The sequence below is a fragment of the Harpia harpyja genome, chromosome 4 (genome assembly GCF_026419915.1).
Source record: "Harpia harpyja isolate bHarHar1 chromosome 4, bHarHar1 primary haplotype, whole genome shotgun sequence".
Classification (NCBI taxonomy): domain Eukaryota; kingdom Metazoa; phylum Chordata; class Aves; order Accipitriformes; family Accipitridae; genus Harpia; species Harpia harpyja.
The window spans coordinates 31,713,092-31,732,790 of NC_068943.1; the positions used below are offsets into that span (position 1 = coordinate 31,713,092).

General features: G+C 35.5%; 2 protein-coding genes across 12 annotated transcripts in view; one reads left to right on the forward strand and one right to left on the reverse strand.

The window, feature by feature from the left end:
• Positions 1-6,190, reverse strand: part of CPB2 (carboxypeptidase B2) — a 277,528-nt gene extending 271,338 nt beyond the window's left edge. Inside the window, exon 1 of the mRNA XM_052786118.1 lies at positions 6,187-6,190. The gene's annotated coding sequence lies outside the window, so the exon portion shown is untranslated. The remainder of the gene's footprint in view (positions 1-6,186) is intronic.
• The window catches only part of LRCH1 (leucine rich repeats and calponin homology domain containing 1), a 135,180-nt gene that overhangs the window by 61,569 nt on the left and 53,912 nt on the right, over positions 1-19,699 (forward strand). For all 11 annotated transcript variants that reach the window (XR_008235011.1, XR_008235012.1, XR_008235016.1 and 8 more), the window contains 6 exons: positions 1,644-1,788; positions 4,946-5,072; positions 11,113-11,218; positions 11,732-11,868; positions 13,043-13,170; positions 15,202-15,286. Coding sequence is in view for 3 of the 11 variants with exons in the window: in XM_052786105.1 (XP_052642065.1) it covers positions 1,644-1,788; positions 4,946-5,072; positions 11,113-11,218; positions 11,732-11,868; positions 13,043-13,170; positions 15,202-15,286 (728 nt within the window). In the remaining 8 variants the exon portion in view is untranslated. The remainder of the gene's footprint in view (positions 1-1,643; positions 1,789-4,945; positions 5,073-11,112; positions 11,219-11,731; positions 11,869-13,042; positions 13,171-15,201; positions 15,287-19,699) is intronic.

The following is a 19,699-nucleotide window of genomic DNA, read 5'->3' on the forward strand; positions in this document are numbered from 1 at the left end:
GGAATGCTTTGGTTTGATGGCAGAAGTGAAGGGAAGGAGAAGCTGAGATAATGCAGCATCTAACTGCCGTCAAAGCCGGGTAAGAGAAAGCAGGGCAGTTCAAGCATTGCTGTTGTATTGTAACTTAGAATTGAATAATTTCGGTTGAGATGCTCAATTCAACCGTGCTGCCGTTTGGGTCAGCAGGACTGCATCCATAGGCCATTGCTGTTGTCTTGGTAGAGGATGGAATAATGAAACCAACTTCTTGGAAGCAATGAGGTGAAGCAAAGTGGAAGCTGATAAGGGGAATAGAGCACGCTGAATTTCAGCTCGCATTGCAGAAGACAGGAACAAAAATAAAAATGATAAAACCTTCCTACTGATGATAGTTTTGAACTCAAGCTGTGCCTCTGCATGGCAAACTGATGAGTCTGGAACTGCCAAGGAAGTTAAAAAGATCTTCGGGCTTCTGCCTCTTTGTTCACAAAAGCAAAAATACTGCTTTATGGCCCTAAAGAGGAGTCGGATCATCAGTGCTCTGGAAATGTATCTGCTATACTTTGGCTGTTTTTCCCTTTATGCAGTTTAAGAAAGTAAGCTTCAAAATAAGCTTTGAAGGATCAGGGAGGAGCCTTAAAATAGCGGCAGTGAAGGAGTGTGGAGATCATTAAGTTCTGTTTTTTCCTTGTATCCTTCCCATCAGATATATTACTTTTTGCCTAGGTACACTCCTGTTCCTTCAACTTAAAACAGGTCACCATTCTTCAAGTTAGGTTATCCATCTGATGGTATGGGTAGGTGGCATTTGTGCGGTTTCTGATGATAAGAGATGTTTGTTCTGCAACACTGTTTAAACATTTCTTTAAACCCAATTAATTCAGTTGAACGCTGGCATGCATTATTATTTTATGACTCGAGCTCACATCAGTATTACGATACCTCATTTTTCATACTCTGGTAGTTAAGAAACAAAGCTCAGTAACATTTCTTCCTACTGATTTTCCTTTGTGTCTGTGTGCTTAAAATTAGAAATAAAGAATGAATAACTGGTCAAAAATCAAAAGCTTTTGTTCTGTGATTACAAGCACTCACTTGGGGGATTGGAATCTGTCATTGTTTTCTTGTGTGTACTTATATCATATCCATTCCTGAAGGTCTTCACCATTGTTATAGGTAACATTCTTTCATAATTGATTGAGATCTAGGAAATACAGATCAGTCTGAAGAGTTACCCAAAGAACTTTTTTTTATACTTGAAGAAATTAAAGATATAATCCTTGTTTGTTTTCTCTAAACACTATCATTATTTGCAGATGCCTAGCTGTGTATCGGCTAGATCTTTGGGTATATTATATGAGCTTTGGAATCTGTACTTGGTTCTTTTTGCAAGTATTTCCTCAGCATATTGAGTCCTGCAAATAATTACTTTTTATTAGACCAAATAAATTTTAATTGAATGTTTGCTCTCTTATACGCAGTCTGTTCCATTTCAAGATTGTAAAGGTTAGCACTAGTTTTATTTTGCATAATAAAAACATTGGCTTAATTTGCTGTCTCACTGTAGGATTACATTTATTCATTCATTTTAATAAAGAAGCATAGCTTTTCAAAGTATATCTTTCTGATGGTTCAAAGAATGTACTTTTTTTTTCTCTTCTCAGATTTATCCAAGAATAGATTAACTGAGGTTCCTACGGAGTTGTGCCATTTTGTGTCACTGGAAACTCTAAATCTATACCACAATTGTATTAAAATTATACCAGATGCCATAGTAAACTTGCAAATGCTAACTTACTTAAATTTGAGGTAAGTTTAACTTTGCCATGTTTTTTGTTTATTTGCAAATGTGTAAAGCTTTTTTTGTCTGTACTTTATGTGTTTCTGGAACAACTGACTCCATTTTTCATTTTATTGGAAGCGGTAATGCAAAAACGTATTGGCTATAGATACAGCTCTGTATGAAGGCAGTGTAAAGGCCAAAATGTAAAACTAATTATTTAAAGAAAGACCAAGTAATATTAATCCCTTTCTTTCCCTTATTCTTCTAGCAAATTCAGTATGCTAATCACATCAGCACAGTCGGATTCTTGTAATTCCCTTCTGATGATAGATGTTGTGAAACTTGACATGCTTTTTGTAGTTAAAAAGATGGAGGGACAGAGACAGAGGATTAATGTTGGTGTTTTGTGGGGAATGGAGAGGAAAAGCGTGATACTTTATCACTAGTATCCTCTGGTTGTGTAAGAAGTATAGTTACTGCCTTTTTTTAGGAGGAAAGGGCAAAGAATTAGGCACCTTTGTCTCTTTTCAATGAAAAGTGTGTGTGAATACTAATCAGTATAGGGAATTGCTACTGGTTAAAGTGCAGGTGAATGCATATTTGCTTTTGAGAGAGGGCATGTCAGCACTTTCTCAGTTGGGACAAGGTGTGGAAGTTTCTTTGCAGTTAAGTATGTAAAAACCGTAACAGTGAAGATGTAATAATCTGGCCTTTGCGAGAATGAGGTTTCAGCAGGGGGCAAAGTGGCTCTTGGGCTTTTAAATACAAGATACGAAGGCTTGTCATCGGTTTTGTAAACACTGAGGATGTTTGTCAAGCCTGCCTGTATTGTTACTGTACTGCAGTTTTGGCCACTGTGGAACACTAATTTTGGCTCTAAAAATCGAAACAGAATAGTGTGTCCTGAGTATCTGCACACATGTAAGGAATAGGACCTGAAATTTTGAAATAGTGTTTGTTAGATATACATAAAGAAATTAAGACTGGATTAAATTATTAAGTTTACATAAAACATCTTAGTAAATTTAGGAATTAGAATGAACTCAATTAGAACTTAAGGTAGTGATGGAATTTGTGTGACTCACCACAAAACCAGAATAGTTACAGAGTTAATATCACTATCACAGTAAATTAGACAAAATAAAAGGAAATTTTTCAGGTTTTGCTAAGTAGGGTCACTTCCCTCAGTTTAAAATCTCCTCTTCACTTGGGTGTGCCCTTCCCGCATGTTAGTTGAACAGAGTAAGCAGTCTGTAGACAGAGGAAATACATCCTTGACTTTCTAACCATGTTGCTTTTTGGCAAGAAAAATATTATAGATTTAAAATTCATATTTTTCTGCCCATTACCAGCAAAGCCCATATGTTAAATAGAATTAAAAAGTGCTGCCAAGAGATATACATAGTCTTTGGGCCTTGGTAGATACTGTTCATGTTTCATTTAAAGAAATTGCTTTTAAACTAATGATGATTTATTACTTGCCCTGGTTATGTGTTGTTCCTTATCTCTTAGTGGGTTGCTTCTGAGTTCTGTAGAAGTTAAAAATTATTTTTACTTAATTTTTTTTTTTGGTGTCTGATCTGTTGCATAGTGTAACTTTTTTAGATTCCAGGCTTCCTCAATTTGAGTTCTTTAGACCTTAAAAAATTATTTCTACTTATTTTTTAGAATAAGTTGTGTCTTGGTCTTCTGTAAAGACACTAGAATTGAGAATCCTGACTCCACAATAAGCATTGATTCTTTTTTTTCAACTACTGCTCGTTAGCAGTTGGATTTCTCATTTTTAATATCCTTGGGTTTGTTATTTAATACCTGTCTGTCTCCTGGCCTGTTTAACAGAGATATGATGATGGTTTGCTTTGTAAAACGTTTTGAGACTGTTGTGTTGAGCATGAATATACATCTTTATATGCAGCTTTGTAGCAGACCATGGGATTGGCAGTTGAAGAAGAAATATTTTGAGACTTGTGGAATTTTTTTTTTTTTTTGTTTCCTTTTGTTTCAGTTCAGTGTTGCAACTCTTACTGAAATCACACAGGACAATTTTTGCCATCTGTTTTCAGAGTTCAGTCATGCATGTTTGTTCTCCGGAGCCTTAACAGTCATGCAGAAGCTAACTAAAATGGTTCTTACTGGGGTGCCACTTTAAGTTACTGTTCCTTGTTTTCCTACAGGTTAATACCCATAAAAAAGAAAAAGTTATATTTTAAGAAAACCTTCAAGTATTCTAGGAAAGACAGTAGTTAACATGTTATTCTGTTGATCTTAAAGTTTCTTCTGGGAATTGATCCACAAATCACAAGAAATTAATGTTTTTAATCATCTGGAGATCACAAAGCATCATGGCATTTGTCATCTTTAAGTTCTAGCTTCTTGAGTAATTGTTACTAGAATGAGAACCTAAATCTCTTGAAAGTTTTCTACCGAATTTTGCCTTTCCTTGCAACTCCTGTAAATGAAAAGATCTCTCTCTTCCCTGCTGCTCCCCCCCCCTCCGCCCCCCGCCCCGAAATGTGGTGTGAAGAATAAAATGACACATGTCAATCACTTAAAGTTGTTTTACCAATTTTGGGAAAAAGTGAGAGAGAGAGATAAAATGCTTAATATGAGTCTTGGAAAGAAACGAACCATTGAAGGTCCCAGAATCTTTCGCTGTATTTACCTGGGTTGATATCATAGGATCATAGAACAAGTATCAAGTAATCTTCAACTATAAGTGTGCTTTAAAGGAATTGAAAAAATAACCATTTTATCTGTAATTTACTTACTTGTCTTTCAGTTGGAACAAAAGACATCCACTATACTGCCACATGAAACCATAGGAAAGTTTAAATACTTGCAAAATACTATCTTGGTTGACTTTCCTATATTCGTTAGAAAGGGAAACAGCTGTTCTAGGTGACAACTAGTCTTGTTACAATATTATTAAACTGATATAATGCATTTTTTTCCGGAGTGGTAAATTCCACAGTACTAAACATTCCACAGTATTTAGTCAGTAATGCAGATATCTTTGATGTGCAAGTGTTTTCTTAATGATTGCCATTCAAAAATTTAGATTTTTATCTGCATAAAATCTGACCCATGAAAATGAAGGAATTTTACAACACTCAGACTTTATGTGAGTATACAGTAGAACATCACTGGTGGTTTTAATGGTTGTTGTTTTTTGTTTTGTTGCAGTCGAAATCAGCTTTCTTCTTTGCCGGCTTGCCTATGTGGTCTTCCTCTAAAAGTCTTAATTGCAAGTAACAATAAGCTAGGTTCCCTTCCAGAAGAGATAGGTCAACTAAAACAGTTAATGGAACTGGTATGTTAATGAACTTTTTTTTTTATTTTTTATTTTGACTTCATTTGTATTTAACTGGAAACAGTAAAATTCACTTTGCAAATATATTTGAACAAATGCATAATACTATAATACAGGTTAAAAAATTAACTTTTGAACTTCTCAAGTGTGTTGAGTAGTAACACAATAATAGTTTCTTTTATGTTCTTCAGGACCCTTCTAAACAACATCACTGCCCTTGGTTCGTTCAAAACTCAGCTTCTAAGTTCATCATCTTTACCAGTTTTAGTCACCACCTGCACTGGCTCCCTGTTTTGCTGTACCAAGTTCATAGTTCTGGCATCAGGCTCTGCAAGCTGTATCCCCTCTGTGGCATCCTCCCCTTCTGCTTCCTTTCTCTCTGTTGTTACTATCTGCTTGCCACACTGCATTCCACTAGGGAGACTTATCAGTCTATTTTCATTTTATTTCACCATTTTTGTCATAAGACCTTCCTTTCCTGGAACACCCATCTAAACAGATTTACAAAATGATTATATTCCTTTTGTTTTCAAAGCTGCCCACACAACTACTGTTTCTGCAAGCAGTAGATCATCTATAACATATTGTCTAGTAAATGAGAATCTGAAAAGGCAAAAATTAGTTGGTACCTTAACTTAAAATTAATTTAATTGGACATGTTTTATTTAAACTTTGTGTGTGGAGAATGTATATAAGAGAATACTTCCCTTTCTCTCCCTTTCTCTTCCTCTTTTGTATATTGTAGGCTGAGACTCTGAATTCTCTATGGCATATGCGTTATGTCTTCTGGTTATTTCCGTTCACCTTGATCTCTTAAGATACAAATTGACAAATAAACTACATTTCAACACTGCTAATTTATGCATCGTAAAACAATGATACTTGAACTTTCTTCTAGCTGCTGATATCTCTGACAGCATTTATCTTGCACATCTTTTCTGTATCTGAAAGTTCCTGCTTATCATATTACTATTTTTATAACCGTAGTTTCTCTACTAAATTATGTTACAGAAATTGAGTTGACCTTGCTTTAGGCCCCAGTCCTGCTACTGGTTCTTCATATGTGGAGTGAAGTGGCAACTTTGGGGCTTTTTTCCTTCTAGTATTCTTTTTGTACAGCATCCTGTGGTATCAGGCCTCTATTATTTATTACAACTGATGTGGCTGTTGATGAGGATGGGGGGGGGCAGTTACCTTTTCCTTTCTGGGTTATACCTGAGCTAAAGACTACCAAGTTTGTTTTGTTTGGTGAGCATTATTAATTTATCTTATCAAATGTTATAATTTTTGTGTGTGTGTGATGGGTTTAATTAGATTACTGAAATGGTTTTGATTTAATTAACCTTCAAAAAAAATGTGTTAGCCTATAGCATTGTTTCTTTTGTGCTGAAAATAGATTCAGTAAAAGGTTATGGTTCCAGTTTTATATATAATTAATGTTGAACTGTATTAAACACATCCTAATTTAGGGGATAGGATGACTGAAGAGATAATAAAAAATGATTGGAACCTGTTAGCTCTTGATTGCTTCTAGGTTAAATGTGGCCCAGCTTAGTGGCGGGGGGCTCGTGAAATAATTGAAAGACTTGGCCTTATTCTGTCTGGTCAAAATCATCTGTTTTCTTTGTATTAACTGAGGTCTGTGATAATATTTTCAGTAAAGAGCTGCTGAAGTGCTTTCATATCTAATTTCCTCTCCAATTTCAAGTTTGAACCCTCCCAGTAAGGTGAACTAGCATTGCTGATGCTGGAAGTGTTTCATTTATTAGTAAGAGGTTGTACACAGCTTAATAGTAGCCCTTATCCTTATTTTAGAATTTTGAAAAGTAAAAAACTAAAAGCTTGAAAATCAATGTAGATTATACTTAAAGGAGATAGGGTTGGTTTGGGTTTTTTAAACCAATCATATGTTTAAATTAACACCTGGAATACTGGATTTTCATATTGCTTTCCAGTTACAGTATAATTTCAGTGTTACTCTTTGTCATGAAGCACACAACAATTCCTGCTCTAAAAATATTTCATGGGAGGCTATAGCAACATATCGCTTTGGTAGGTTAGAAGAATTAAGAAAGCTGAAGAAGGTCTGATGCTAGTTCTTTGTGATTAGAAGGGGGTGGGGGTTAGTGAATAACAAGTTTTTGTTAAATTGGGCATGGTGCTATTCAGATGACCTGATTACTTTTTTCGGTGCCACCTTGAGTGTTTGGTACGTTTCCAGTGAAAAGAGTTGCATTATTTAGCTGGAAATGACTAAACTGTGTGTGTATTGGGAGAAGCAAATAGTGGTAGGATTGAGAGCCAGGATCTGTATTGGCATATATATAAGACAATGCAGTTTAGATAATAAGGTGATCATTGTTCTAAAATGAGTAAAAAGAAAAAAAAAAAATAAAGATTAAGTCATACTGCAGTTGTTGCACAAAACATTCAGCTGTGTGAGAGCAGTGCCAGCCTGAATAGCGTGGGGCTTCCAAGCACCCCCATTACCCAGCCCTGGGGCAAGGCTTGCTGTTGGTTTGGTACGTACCCAGTGCTGGGGCTGAGCTGGCCCAGGGGATCCATCCTGCGAAGTGACGGATGCCACCTGGCTGCGTGCAGGTCTTGTATTACTAGGACTTTGCCAAGCACCCTCGGGTTCCCAAAGTGTTTCACAAGCTGCTTGCAGCAAAATCTGTGTATACGTAGCAAATGGATTTTTTTGTTTTGTTTTGTTTTGTTATCTAACTTCTTGAAACAAATTTTACCTCTATAGTCACTCTAGAATGATGTAAGCATAGTTTGCTGCAAATTAGGTCAGATCTTTCCAACTAACTCTGCTTTTCCCCCCCCTCTCCTCCAAAACGGGGTAGGCAGTTCTTTTTCTATTACGTGTATATATTTATATAAAATTCATACTTGTAGCATAGAATGACTTAGATATTACATGCAGTAAATTTTCAGGTATTCTTTTGAATTTTAGGGTTCTGGGTTATATAGATCTGACAGCTATCTTACAGGCATCAACATACAATTTATTCTCCGTGCAGGATATCTTAGAATTATTTGCAAAATTTGGTTGGGAAACCTACTTTTATTTGCAGCTGTGTAACTCAGTCATACCTCTACTGTCAGCCAGGAGGATGAGTGCAAAACTGGTGTGAAGATAATCTGAAACGCATTTTCCATCAAATAAAATTGGGCAGAGGTGTCTCAGTAGCTATACCCGAAACTATCAGATGTATGGTCAAATTCTGTTCTCCATCCTATCAGGCAGTATTGCACTTCTGCCTTCTTCGGGTAACAGCCCTTTCCATCTCTGGGACACTCCTGTCTCAGGTTGGAAGCCTTTAAATCTCTCTACTGAGATTTAGGTCGTTCAGTGGGACCTGCTGCCTTCTGTTGCCTAAAAGGATCGATGTGCGTATGCACCGTGTAACTTCTTTTTACCATTCTGTATGGCTTGTATGTCACAAGCCCTGACAGAATCCACATGCTTTTTAGGAATAACAGCTCAGTCAGGAGTCCCAAGTTTTAAAATGGATGGAAGGAGGAAGTGTACCTCAATTTGGGTGGTTTAGATAAACACCTGTGTGTCTGTCAATAAATATGTTAATATGGAGCCAGAGTACCGTATTTATTTTTCTGTTTCTATTATGCTGAATTTTATTGGTTTAAGACCATTTAAACTTTACTATAAAAAAAATGGTGATGATTTTAATTTGTTTTCACGCCATTGAGCTTCATGCCACAGAAATTAATGTTAACTTCAAATACATTTCTCTAATCTTGAGAAGTTGTGTTGTCATGGCAGGACATGGCATAACTGATGAGAACAAAATAAAACTAATGCAAGCCTGAACTTCAGCAAACGCTAGCCCCTTGGAACTTGAGTAGGTGTTTGCACTTCAGCTGACTGCAGACGCCCATGAAGTGAAGTTCCAAACTGCTGGTTGCATAGTTCCTTTAAAAAATATTAGCTTGGAAACCATAGGCATTTGACTTTGATAGTATTGCTTCCATTACTGCCAGACTAATGGGAAAGATAACACTGTCTCTGTCACATACACACTCGTGAAATCTAATAATAGTCGAGAGCATAACTAGAAATAATGTTATAGGTCTTTGTTTTCCACAGCTATTCAAGCAAAGTAATAAAAAAAAGTTGGACTGCAGTGTTTAGTAGGATAAAGGATACTACTGTCTCTAGAGATCTTGTGAATGCTGACATGGTGTCATAACAGATCAGTCTTAATAAGGCTGTTTTGAAAGGTTGTAAGTGGACTTGTTTTTGAGGCTACACATTGCCAGGCTTCCCCCCCCCCCCCCTTCCTTCCTTCTCTGTCTCTTTCCCTGACTTGTTCTGATGTGTGTGCGTTAAGTGTACTTGGTCTAGAGTTTCTCTGCCACAAGGTCACTTAAATTTAAGTTCTGTGCTCTAAAAATTGAGTATCTAATTATGAAGTTGTTTAAAGTCTGTAAATTAAAAATAGGACACTAAAGCTTTAAAAATAAATTATCTGGGAACAGTGCAATTAACCATACTTTGTGGCAACTTGGGCAAAAGATGCACTCATTAACTGGGATTTTTAATTTCCTTGTCTAAAAGCTAAAATAATTTCCTCACTGTGTTTTGACAAGGGAAGGAAGCTTTGGCAGCAGTGAGATTCTGTTACAAGGAGAAACTTGTCCGATACGGTGACCAGCATTGCCAGATCACATTTTGCTTTTACTATCATCTTTTGTTAACTAGTTTTTAGGCTTGAAGATAGAGAGTTAATACTTTTGACTAGTATTAAAGCAACTATCTTCAAAGAGATGACTTGGAAACCTGACTGAGTTCTACAAATTTTGTAGTCTAAGACCTCCCAGATACTGTATAAATCCATTTGAAACAATCAAGAGAATAGGAGTGAACATCCTAAAAGTATTCCATTGGCTGTTGAGGAAAATCTGGCATTACCACACGTAGCTCTCATACTATGAAATACGGTTTCCATTTTTTTTAATGCAGAAATGGAAGCATAATCAGGATATTACTCAAATTTACAGGTTGCCTGGGATGTAAGCAGAGGTTTCAATGTCCTTTTGATTTCACATTGAGTGTAGACTGTTTAGCAGCAAAAATGATAGCTAGTATCTTAAAAACTGTCACGTTTTAGACTGACTTAATCTAAGAAGTTGATCTTTAGTACACATTCGTAGCAGTTTCTTATTAGCAATAGTGTTAAAGTATACTGTTTATCACAGTAACACTGCTGTATATAAACATGTTACTTGAAATTATGCTCAGTATAGCCAGACCCTATACTTTCAACTCAACTTTACAGCAGTTAGTCCTTTGGGAATGCTGAAATGAAGATGGGTTCCAGTTTCATCCAGATTATTAAACCAGTTGTATTTAGTCATCAAAATCAGACCTACTTAGAACCTGTCTAGGCACTTAAAAAGTACCTTTTACAATACTATATTGAATATCTGTGTAATAGTAAACAAGACCTGTCCTATTTTATTATGGCCTACTATGTGATGTGATAATCAAATATGTGCCTTTCCTGAGCATCATTACAGAATGCTATTGGCGTTTCCTCTCTTTTCTTTTTTTTTCTTTTTTTTTTTTTAGATTTTGTTTAAATGTTCCCTCCAGAAGAACAAGAACCTTTTTAAAAAGTCAGAGCCACTAGCACTGACTAGCAGTTTTACATTTTATCCAAGCATATTTGGTTATATAATCATGGTACTGAGTTCTTCATGTGAATAAAGTTAAGAATAAAAAGGTAGAACATCTTAAGCAAATGGTTTTGAATGTTTCTATAGAAATTAAATTAACTTTCAAAATTAACTTACTCTCCAAATAAGAATTCGCTCTGGGTTTTAAGTAATGTATAAACATTTTCTCATGTATCTATTTTTGCATTGTGAAGGACACAGATGGTTGCATGTTTTCAGGTTAATAAAATGTTACAATGGTAATAGCAAATTAGCTACAATTTCACATCTGTGTTATTTAACACTTAGGAGCCAAAAGTTCATTATTTCTGTTATTACTATTTTGCTGTAGGATGTCAGCTGTAATGAAATCACAGCTTTGCCACAGCAGATAGGCCAGCTGAAATCTTTAAAAGAACTGAATGTCAGAAGAAATTACCTCGAAGTTTTACCCCAAGGTAAAAACAAACAACAAACAAAAAATCCTAATACCTTTACGGTAGCTCTTGTTAATAACATTTTGAAAGTATTTTTTAATCATGTAAGTAAATATGATTAAAAAGTAGCAATTGCTTTGTGTTCAGATTTATTCCATTTGAGTTTGTAGAATATAACATTCAGTGGTACTCACTAAATAACAGTGTGTAAGGTTTTTAAATGAATTATCTTTATGATTCTAGGCATCTTTTAAGTTGCACAAGTACTTAGCTGTGAATGCAGTATGGGAACTGTCAGCTGAGTTTCAGGAAAAAAAAACACCTTCAAAGTATTTATTTTAAAATTTATTGTCACTTGTATAACAATAACACTTTTAATTTCCCAGTATATAATGGAGTAAATGTTGATCATATTCCTGCCTGAGTTTGTATTTTTTCCTGAATGCAAAAGAAGGTTTATTCAGAAATATTTTATTATTTTATGGCAAAAATAAATACAGATATAACACCTTCTTTCTTTTTTGTTACTTTTAGAACTAGTACAGCTTCCTTTGGTAAAGTTCGACTTTTCCTGCAATAAAGTGCTTGTGATTCCAATTTGTTTTAGAAAGATGGTGCAGTTACAAGTATTACTGCTTGAGAATAATCCTTTGCAGTCTCCACCAGCACAAGTAAGTAACATCTATAATTTAAATTGTGCCTTAATACTGGGTGGATGATAACAAATTATAGCCTATAAAATGTCACCTTCTGCAATTAGAGGCTTCTGAACTTAGTCATCACAGACATTATTCGTTAATATATAAATAAGACATCGAAAATATCCTATGTTCTGTGTATGAGTCTGTGTACCACTTGAACCAACACGAGCCTAGAAGATTTCCACTGTTAGCTGCCTCTTTATTTTTGTCATCCCTATCTGCATATGAAACTTAATGTTGGAATACGTATATAATTTGAAAAAGAGAAATGAGAAACTTCCTGGATAAATTTTCTCTCTGTTAATAAGAACCCATTTCTAGAAGGTTCTACGAATGTCATCCACAGGAAGTTTGTTTTACTTTATAGTGTAAGTTTATAGGTTGTGATACACAAAGAAATCAAACTCCTGAACTGTAGGCCATGCTGAGAAATGATGATAAATGAATGCATCCTGTGCTTGCTGCTTAAGGACAACTTTGTTGTTGTTGACTTAGTGGACAGTGGATTCAAGCTACATCTCTGAAAGCTACAATTGTTCCAGATCGACAGCTGTTGAAATACTTGAGAGTTTTTATTACATTGGAGAAATGCTTTTCATAACCAATGGTGATGCTGCTCCTAAACTCAAAAAATACAGAGCAAGTTTCAGCAAGCGCTTGAGCTAGAAGTGTGCAGTTAAAGAAAAAAAATTCTAAAATGCAGGTGAAATGCATCATAAAGATGCTTGGACACTAGTAAAAACAGTGTGACTAAGAGTATAAAGGACATGCTGATGAATTAAATGTCATTATTGACTAATTTTGGACAATAATTATTCAATTTACCGTTAGTAATAGGCCATATGATATATTTAATAGTAATTCTTTTTGCGTGAAAAGCTCATTTGGATTTTTTTTAAAGTAGAACACATTCTTGGTTTTTGTCTCACTCTCTGATGGTATTCATACTAGTACACACAAATAATTGATGTGGTAATTGAAGTAGTTCTTAGTAATTTTAAAAAAAATGAGTAAAATCTGTTTACGTGGTATCTATTGTGATGTTATGAGTTGGTTTTCAGGGAGTTTTACACTAAGTGACATTTGGAATAAATTATTTCTTTCATTCTATTTATAAATCTAACTTGTTTTTCTTGTCTAACAGATTTGTACAAAGGGTAAGGTGCATATATTCAAATACCTAACTGTACAGGCCTGCCAGATTAAAACAGCAGACTCACTGTATCTTAATGCCATAGAGCAACAACATTTGCCACAACCAGTGGAAGAGAGGTATGTATGAAAATCTCACTTAGTTTTTTCATGTAACACTTATAAACAAAGTGAAATATATATATTTATATCTTTAGCTTCCAGAGTTTCATTTGTTTAGACGCTATTTAGAGTGTACTATTTTGAACAGAGATTTGGTTTGCTTTAATATATTTTATTCTAGTGAAATCCATATAAGAGTTTAGAACAAAGTATTTTTAACAGTCAGTTCTGATTAAAGTTAGCAGCACCTTAGGAAAGATCTTAGAAGTGAACCTTAGTTTAAATCTACCCTCCTACTAGTAGACTACGGGAATATATTGAAAATAATTCAGATGGTAGTATCATTAGGTGTTGGAACTTTCTTATAAATCCATTAACACACTAAATAAGTTTTAATTTCTTGCGTTGTTTTGTGATTTAGATATTGTCATACATCCGTCACATAGTTGTTTTAAGCTTTTTTATTCGTCCAGAGGCTTTTATGCATCCAGCAAAGAAAACTGCATGAATGTTGAGATCCTTTTAAAGTGAAATGTGCTAATTTGTTAGCAAAATGAAAGACAAAATCTTTAATGTCTTGCATCAAACATCTAGGAAATGTCATCTTGTATTGTGGCTTAAGGAAAGGAACTAGATACGAAGCAGCTCCTTTCTATGAGAATCTCCATAGCTAATTGGAAACCAGCGTTTAGTCAGCTCTTTCTTTGCTAACTTGGGAGGTATAATATAAACAATCAGAGAAAGTATGATAATGTCTTATTTTTGGAGAGAAGGACTCAATAAAAACAAAGTGTTGATGTAAATAAAAATAGAGATGTTGCTGATAACACCCTGGGGGGCGGGGGGGGAAGAACTGTTACAGAATCTCCCTTTCAGTCATCTGGGCAAGGTTTCAAGCAAATTTTTTTCCTCCATGTATGTTTGGAAACACCTTTGTGAATTTCTATCAGATAAATGCCGAAGGTGGGAAGAATCCAGGATGAAGAGTACGTTTTCCATTTGGGAAACACCTGCTTGGTTTCTGTTTTGTTCTTTTAGTATATAAGAAAATCGACAGGAATGTCAGGTCCTGGATGACATTTTGGTTATATAGGAGCGTACAGGTTAGGGTCAGGGGATAGTACAGAGTAGGTGCCAGTTGGTAACTAACAGCCTAATGTCTATCACACAATAATAACCAAACTTTTATTTTAGAGAATAACTTTACACTTCTAAAGAAAAAATGAACCCAGTTAGGATTTCCGTAGGCAGTTTCTACACAAAATCCTTAGTGTTTACTAATAAGAAATAATTTAAGATTAGGGTTAATCAGATACCTTATTCATGTGAAGACTGATAAAGTTCTTTTTTAAATTGCTGTGTCAGTCTGAATTCAGGGTTATAGCTTTCAGGATTGCAAATGAGGGGATAATAAAGCATGTTTTAAAAAAAGTTAGATGATGAGAGTTTTGCATCTACTAGCGGACTTTAAAATGAGTAGAGGTCATATTAGGTAATGAAACCAGAAGAGAGAGCAGTTGTCATTATTATAGTCATTTTCTTAAAAACCTAAATTTCAAAGTCTATTTTAAAACACCAGAAGGAGGTTTCTGTGTTAATAATTACTTCAAGCCGCAGGGAGATATCAGTTCATTTTTAATGCATCAATGGTTACAATTAAATCAGTTGACTCCAGTTTGAGTTCAACTAGTTTAGTTGCTTATCCCGTGGCTAAATGACTTCAGACTCCTGTGCTACTTAGCTAGTAACTAAACATTTTTACCTAGTATATAGACAAAAGCAAGCTTTACAGCAGATTATTTCTGTTGTTTTCATTAATCCTTAGGCTAACCAGCCATTCCATCTGATCTATTTTACTATCACCAGACTGCAAATTTGTAGTTTTTAACCATACTAGGCTATTTCACCCTTTACCATTAAGCCTGGTTGGAATTTTGCTTTGATTTAAGTAAAACCAGGACAGAATTCTAATGGTAAATGCTATGAGAGCTTTTTATTGATTTTTTTTTTTTTTTTTTTAAATTTAATTTTATTTTTATTCACATCTAGCATTGATGACATCTACCCAAGTAAAAAGGACTCAGATTCAGGAGTTGGTAGTGATAATGGCGATAAACGTTTGTCAGCAACAGAGGTAAGTTGCCTGAATTCTGTGTCCAGCTCCCCTTCCAGCACCCATATTTTTGACTGTATTTTAAGTTGGGTAACAATGTGAATATGTTTTTAGCCATCAAAACTGTGCAACCACATCCTTGGCATGAATTTCTCACTAAGAAATGGATAAAACAAAGATAAAAGGAGACTGGGGTGGGGTTTTTTTGGTTTTGGGTTTTTTTTTTTTTTCTTTCCTCTGTACGCTGTCTGGAGAGGGCAGGGAGATACTTGCTTACAAATGATCCACAACCTACCAATAGTGAAAATTCACTACAGTTGTCAGGCAGTTTAGATAATCTAGAGAATGAGGGCCACACCAGAATCCACGTCTGCTGTTTCCAATGAAGTAAATGTCCTAACAGTTACATGCCTGGCTGCTTCTCACGTGTTTTCTCTTTGACCGATGACTCTTTCCTGTTGGGAATTAAGAGGAGTTCAGTCTGCCCAGTCCTGGTATGTTCTGTGGTGTTGTGGTTATGGCAGTTTGCTGTAGCGTAGGAACTTCAGAAACTGCAGATCTTAATGCTTTTACATGCTCTGGCAGTTAGGCAGTGCTGGAAATAAGTCTTCAGAATTTTTTCTGAACTATGTTATCTGACTGAGCAAAGAAAAAGGATGGCTTTCCTAAGACTAATGTTGTCCTAAGCAGTTAGAGCTGACTTTCCTAGACCTTTTTTCTGAGGCACTGCTCAGCTGAACAGGGCATGTCCTGGTTTCAGCTGGGATAGAGTTAACTGTCTTCCTAGTAGCTGGTACAGTGCTATGTTTTGAGTTCAGTATGCGAAGAATGTTGATAACACTGATGTTTTCAGTTGTTGCTCCGTAGTGTTTAGACTAATGTCAAGGATTTTTCAGCTTCTCATGCCCAGCCAGTGAGAAAGCTGGAGGGGCACAAGAAGTTGGCACAGGACACAGCCAGGGCACCTGACCCAAACTGGCCAACAGTGTATTCCATACCATGTGACGTCCCATCTAGTATAGGAACAGGGAAGTGGGGGCAGGGATTCGCCGCTCGGGGACTGGCGGGGTGTCGGTCGGCGGGTGGTGAGCAATTGCACTGCGCATCATTTGTACATTCCAATCCTTTCATTATTTCTGTTGTCATTTTATTAGTGTTATCATTATCATTATTAGTTTCTTCTTTTTCTGTTCTATTAAACCGTTCTTATCTCAACCCACGGGTTTTGCTTCTTTTCCTGATTTTCTCCCCTATCCCACTGGGTGGGGGGGAGTGAGTGAGCGGCTGCGTGGTGTTTAGTTGCTGGCTGGGGTTAAACCACGACAGGCACTAAATCTAGTTGGACTTGAACTGAGTAAATAATGATAAGTAAGTAAATAATTTGCAGTATAATTCAGTGATGATCTTTCTGAAATGAACAAATAATGGGATTTGTGGTCTGACCTGATGGGAAATATTCAGGTCACAATAAAAGAATGAGCTTCGTGCTACTTAAAATAATTATACACTGATTCTTTAGTGTTTTTCGCCTCCTTTGAGGAAAAGTGATTCTGTTGCTTTTGAAACAAATGTATAAAGAATCAAGCTTAGATACTGGATTTGTAGTTACTAAAAAGCAAATTGAAAATGAATCCACTTACACACTGATTGGTCTTTTAAATACAAAAGCACTTAAAACCCCACAGGGATTTCCAAGTATTTGGGCAAGTTTCTTGCTAGATAGAAATGAAGCAGAATTACTGGGATTTCTAGCCAGACTTCCAATGGTTTCCCTCTAGTTGTAAGAGCATACAGTCCATTCAGAGATGCTTACAAACTGTTTTGCCATTCTTACACTTCCTGAAGCTGAGTTAGCTTGTTAATGAAACTGTTATTCCAGAATTTCCTCTTTAGCTATAAATAACACCTTTAGAAAATAGATCATCTTTCCTGTAATCAAAATGTAGCAATCTGAATGCTGCAAAAAATATTTTAAAGACAACCAACAGTGAACCGATCCATTTTTATTAGCACAGAGGCTTTTTATATGAGAACTATTTACTCATTCCATCCCCACCTGATTATTGGCCTACTATTAAGGAGAAAATAGATGCTGAGATCAGTAATCCCAAATGTATTCGGTAGTAAATTCACCACTCAGTTTTCCTTCTGATGCGATCTTTAATACCTGTGTTACACATGAGAATTGTGCAATATTAGCATGTTGTGAATACAGATTCACGTATGTTGTTAATTACAATCAGAAATCTACATACCAAACATTAGATAAACATTAAATGATAGGTCATAAAGTGGTCATTAAAACACATTTTTGGAGGGTTTTTATAAATACATCAGACATATAGAAACAAACTACAGTTTAGTCTGAATGCTAGTGGCTGTTGAGTTTCAGCTCTTTTACAGAAAAATACTACAATGTCATTTTGCATTTGTGTAACTTAAAAACAGTAACTTAAATGAATCACTTGTTTGAAAACGAATGTATTTTTTAGGAAGCTTGCTAATTAGCTTTGGACCCATACATATAGGAGGGGGAGTACTTGATGAACAATTTACCTATTTCTGTCTGGCTTGTTGGTAGGGTAATTTCAGGGTCAATTCTTCAGAGCTATAGTCATTTTCGGCATTTCAAGTGAAAGGTATCTTGTAGCGTTGCTGCAAAATTGATCACACCAACTTGAAGGCAAATTCTGCTTTAAGGTAGTGCACTCACGTACCTCATCTTTTAGGAACAGTGTAGCATTTTGATTCATTTTCCACCTCCTTTTGACCTTATTTTTTCCTTAGTTAAAATTCATTAGAACAAGAGGGTACTTGTTAAGATCCAGATGGTGTCCCAGCTTTATTACTGATAAGAGTGACGCATTAGTACCAGCAAGAATGTATATGAAGATTCTTTCAAAATGCATCATCTGAATTCAGTGTTGGCATAATGTTAGGTATTTTTTATTCTTATATGTCTATTGTCTTCTGTTGCTGGCTGAATAAAAATAAAACTGTGGACAAAGGAAGTGAGACACAGTATTTCACCTGTGAAGGAGCAATACTTTTGTATTATCGCAGGCTGCTTTGGATAGTTTCTATTTCATGGTATACTGGCAGGAAACACCTGGAAAATCAATTGCAGAATTCTGTAAGCCCTGAAAGCGAGACGTAGCCTGTTAAAGGAATGATCTTCTGTTTCCAAATTGAATGGCCCGTGGCTTTTTTTACACCAACATGCCAAAATATTTTCCTAAAAGCTGTGTGTGTTGCTCTGCTGAGAAAAAAATCTTGCCTGTTTTAGTATTCAGAACTTGTAATAATGTGTATAAGAACATTTTACTGTAGTATTTTCAAATCATAGTTGTGAAATTAACAAAACATGAATCTTTGATCTAGAGTAACTAAATTTAATGCTTAAATGTCACATGAGATACAGTCTGAAAGAAAGAGAAGGAACTTCACAGTAACCTTGGTTGTCTGAACAAATTTATTCTGTGTATGTCTTTTTTTTTTTTTTTTTGTAAAAGCTGTTGGATTGTCATTGTTTCAGGTCTAAAAACAAGTGACTTGTGCTCAGACTACTTGGAGCGTGGTTTGTTTATTTTCTGTTTGAGATACTAATTTGTTTCATTTTAAAATAAAATTTATTTTAAAATTTAAAAATGATTTTAAAAGTTGACAAATAGGAACAGTACTGCAACATTAGTTCACTTCATTATAAAGCTTCATTATTTTGATAAGGCTTTATCAATTCCCTGAACATCCTTTTGAATTTTTTCTCTTTAAGCAGAAGAATACAGCCAGTGAATTCATAGAGTTGATAACATGCAGTTTATTCATAAAGAAGAACATTTATGGTGGTCCACATTTACAAAATGTGTTAAGTCCATGGTATTCTTGGCAAACAGGAATAACCACGTGTATTTTTGATACAGTTTTTTAAGTGCAAAGCAGATTTGCTCCATCCTTTATCACAAACCTTAGCTTCAGGATTTAAAAAATATTTTTTTATATGGAATATGAACATATAAAGGTAGCAAGAATGGCATAATTCTGCTCGAAGCTAGCAACTGTGGGAAAGAATAACTGATTGGATGTAACAATCTCCCATTCCATCGTGGATCTGGTGTTACAGTGGGCTGAACTGATAAACAGGCATATACCATTTCCTTAAAAATACATATTCTTAAAGGATATGGAACAAACTGCTATATATGTATTATAGCACTTCTAATTACAGAATACACGTACGGAATACGTCTGCGCAGAGTAGCGAGTTCCAGAAACACAGAGCATCTAAAGAACGAGCAACGCCAGTGGGTTTGCTGGGAAATGCATTTGCAGAGCTCTGAAAGGCTGTTGTAATGGTAAGCTCTCTCAGGAGAGCAAGAATAAAAACTTGACCTCTTCTGCAGACGGTGGTTTTTGCTGTAGTTCACCTCAGGAGAG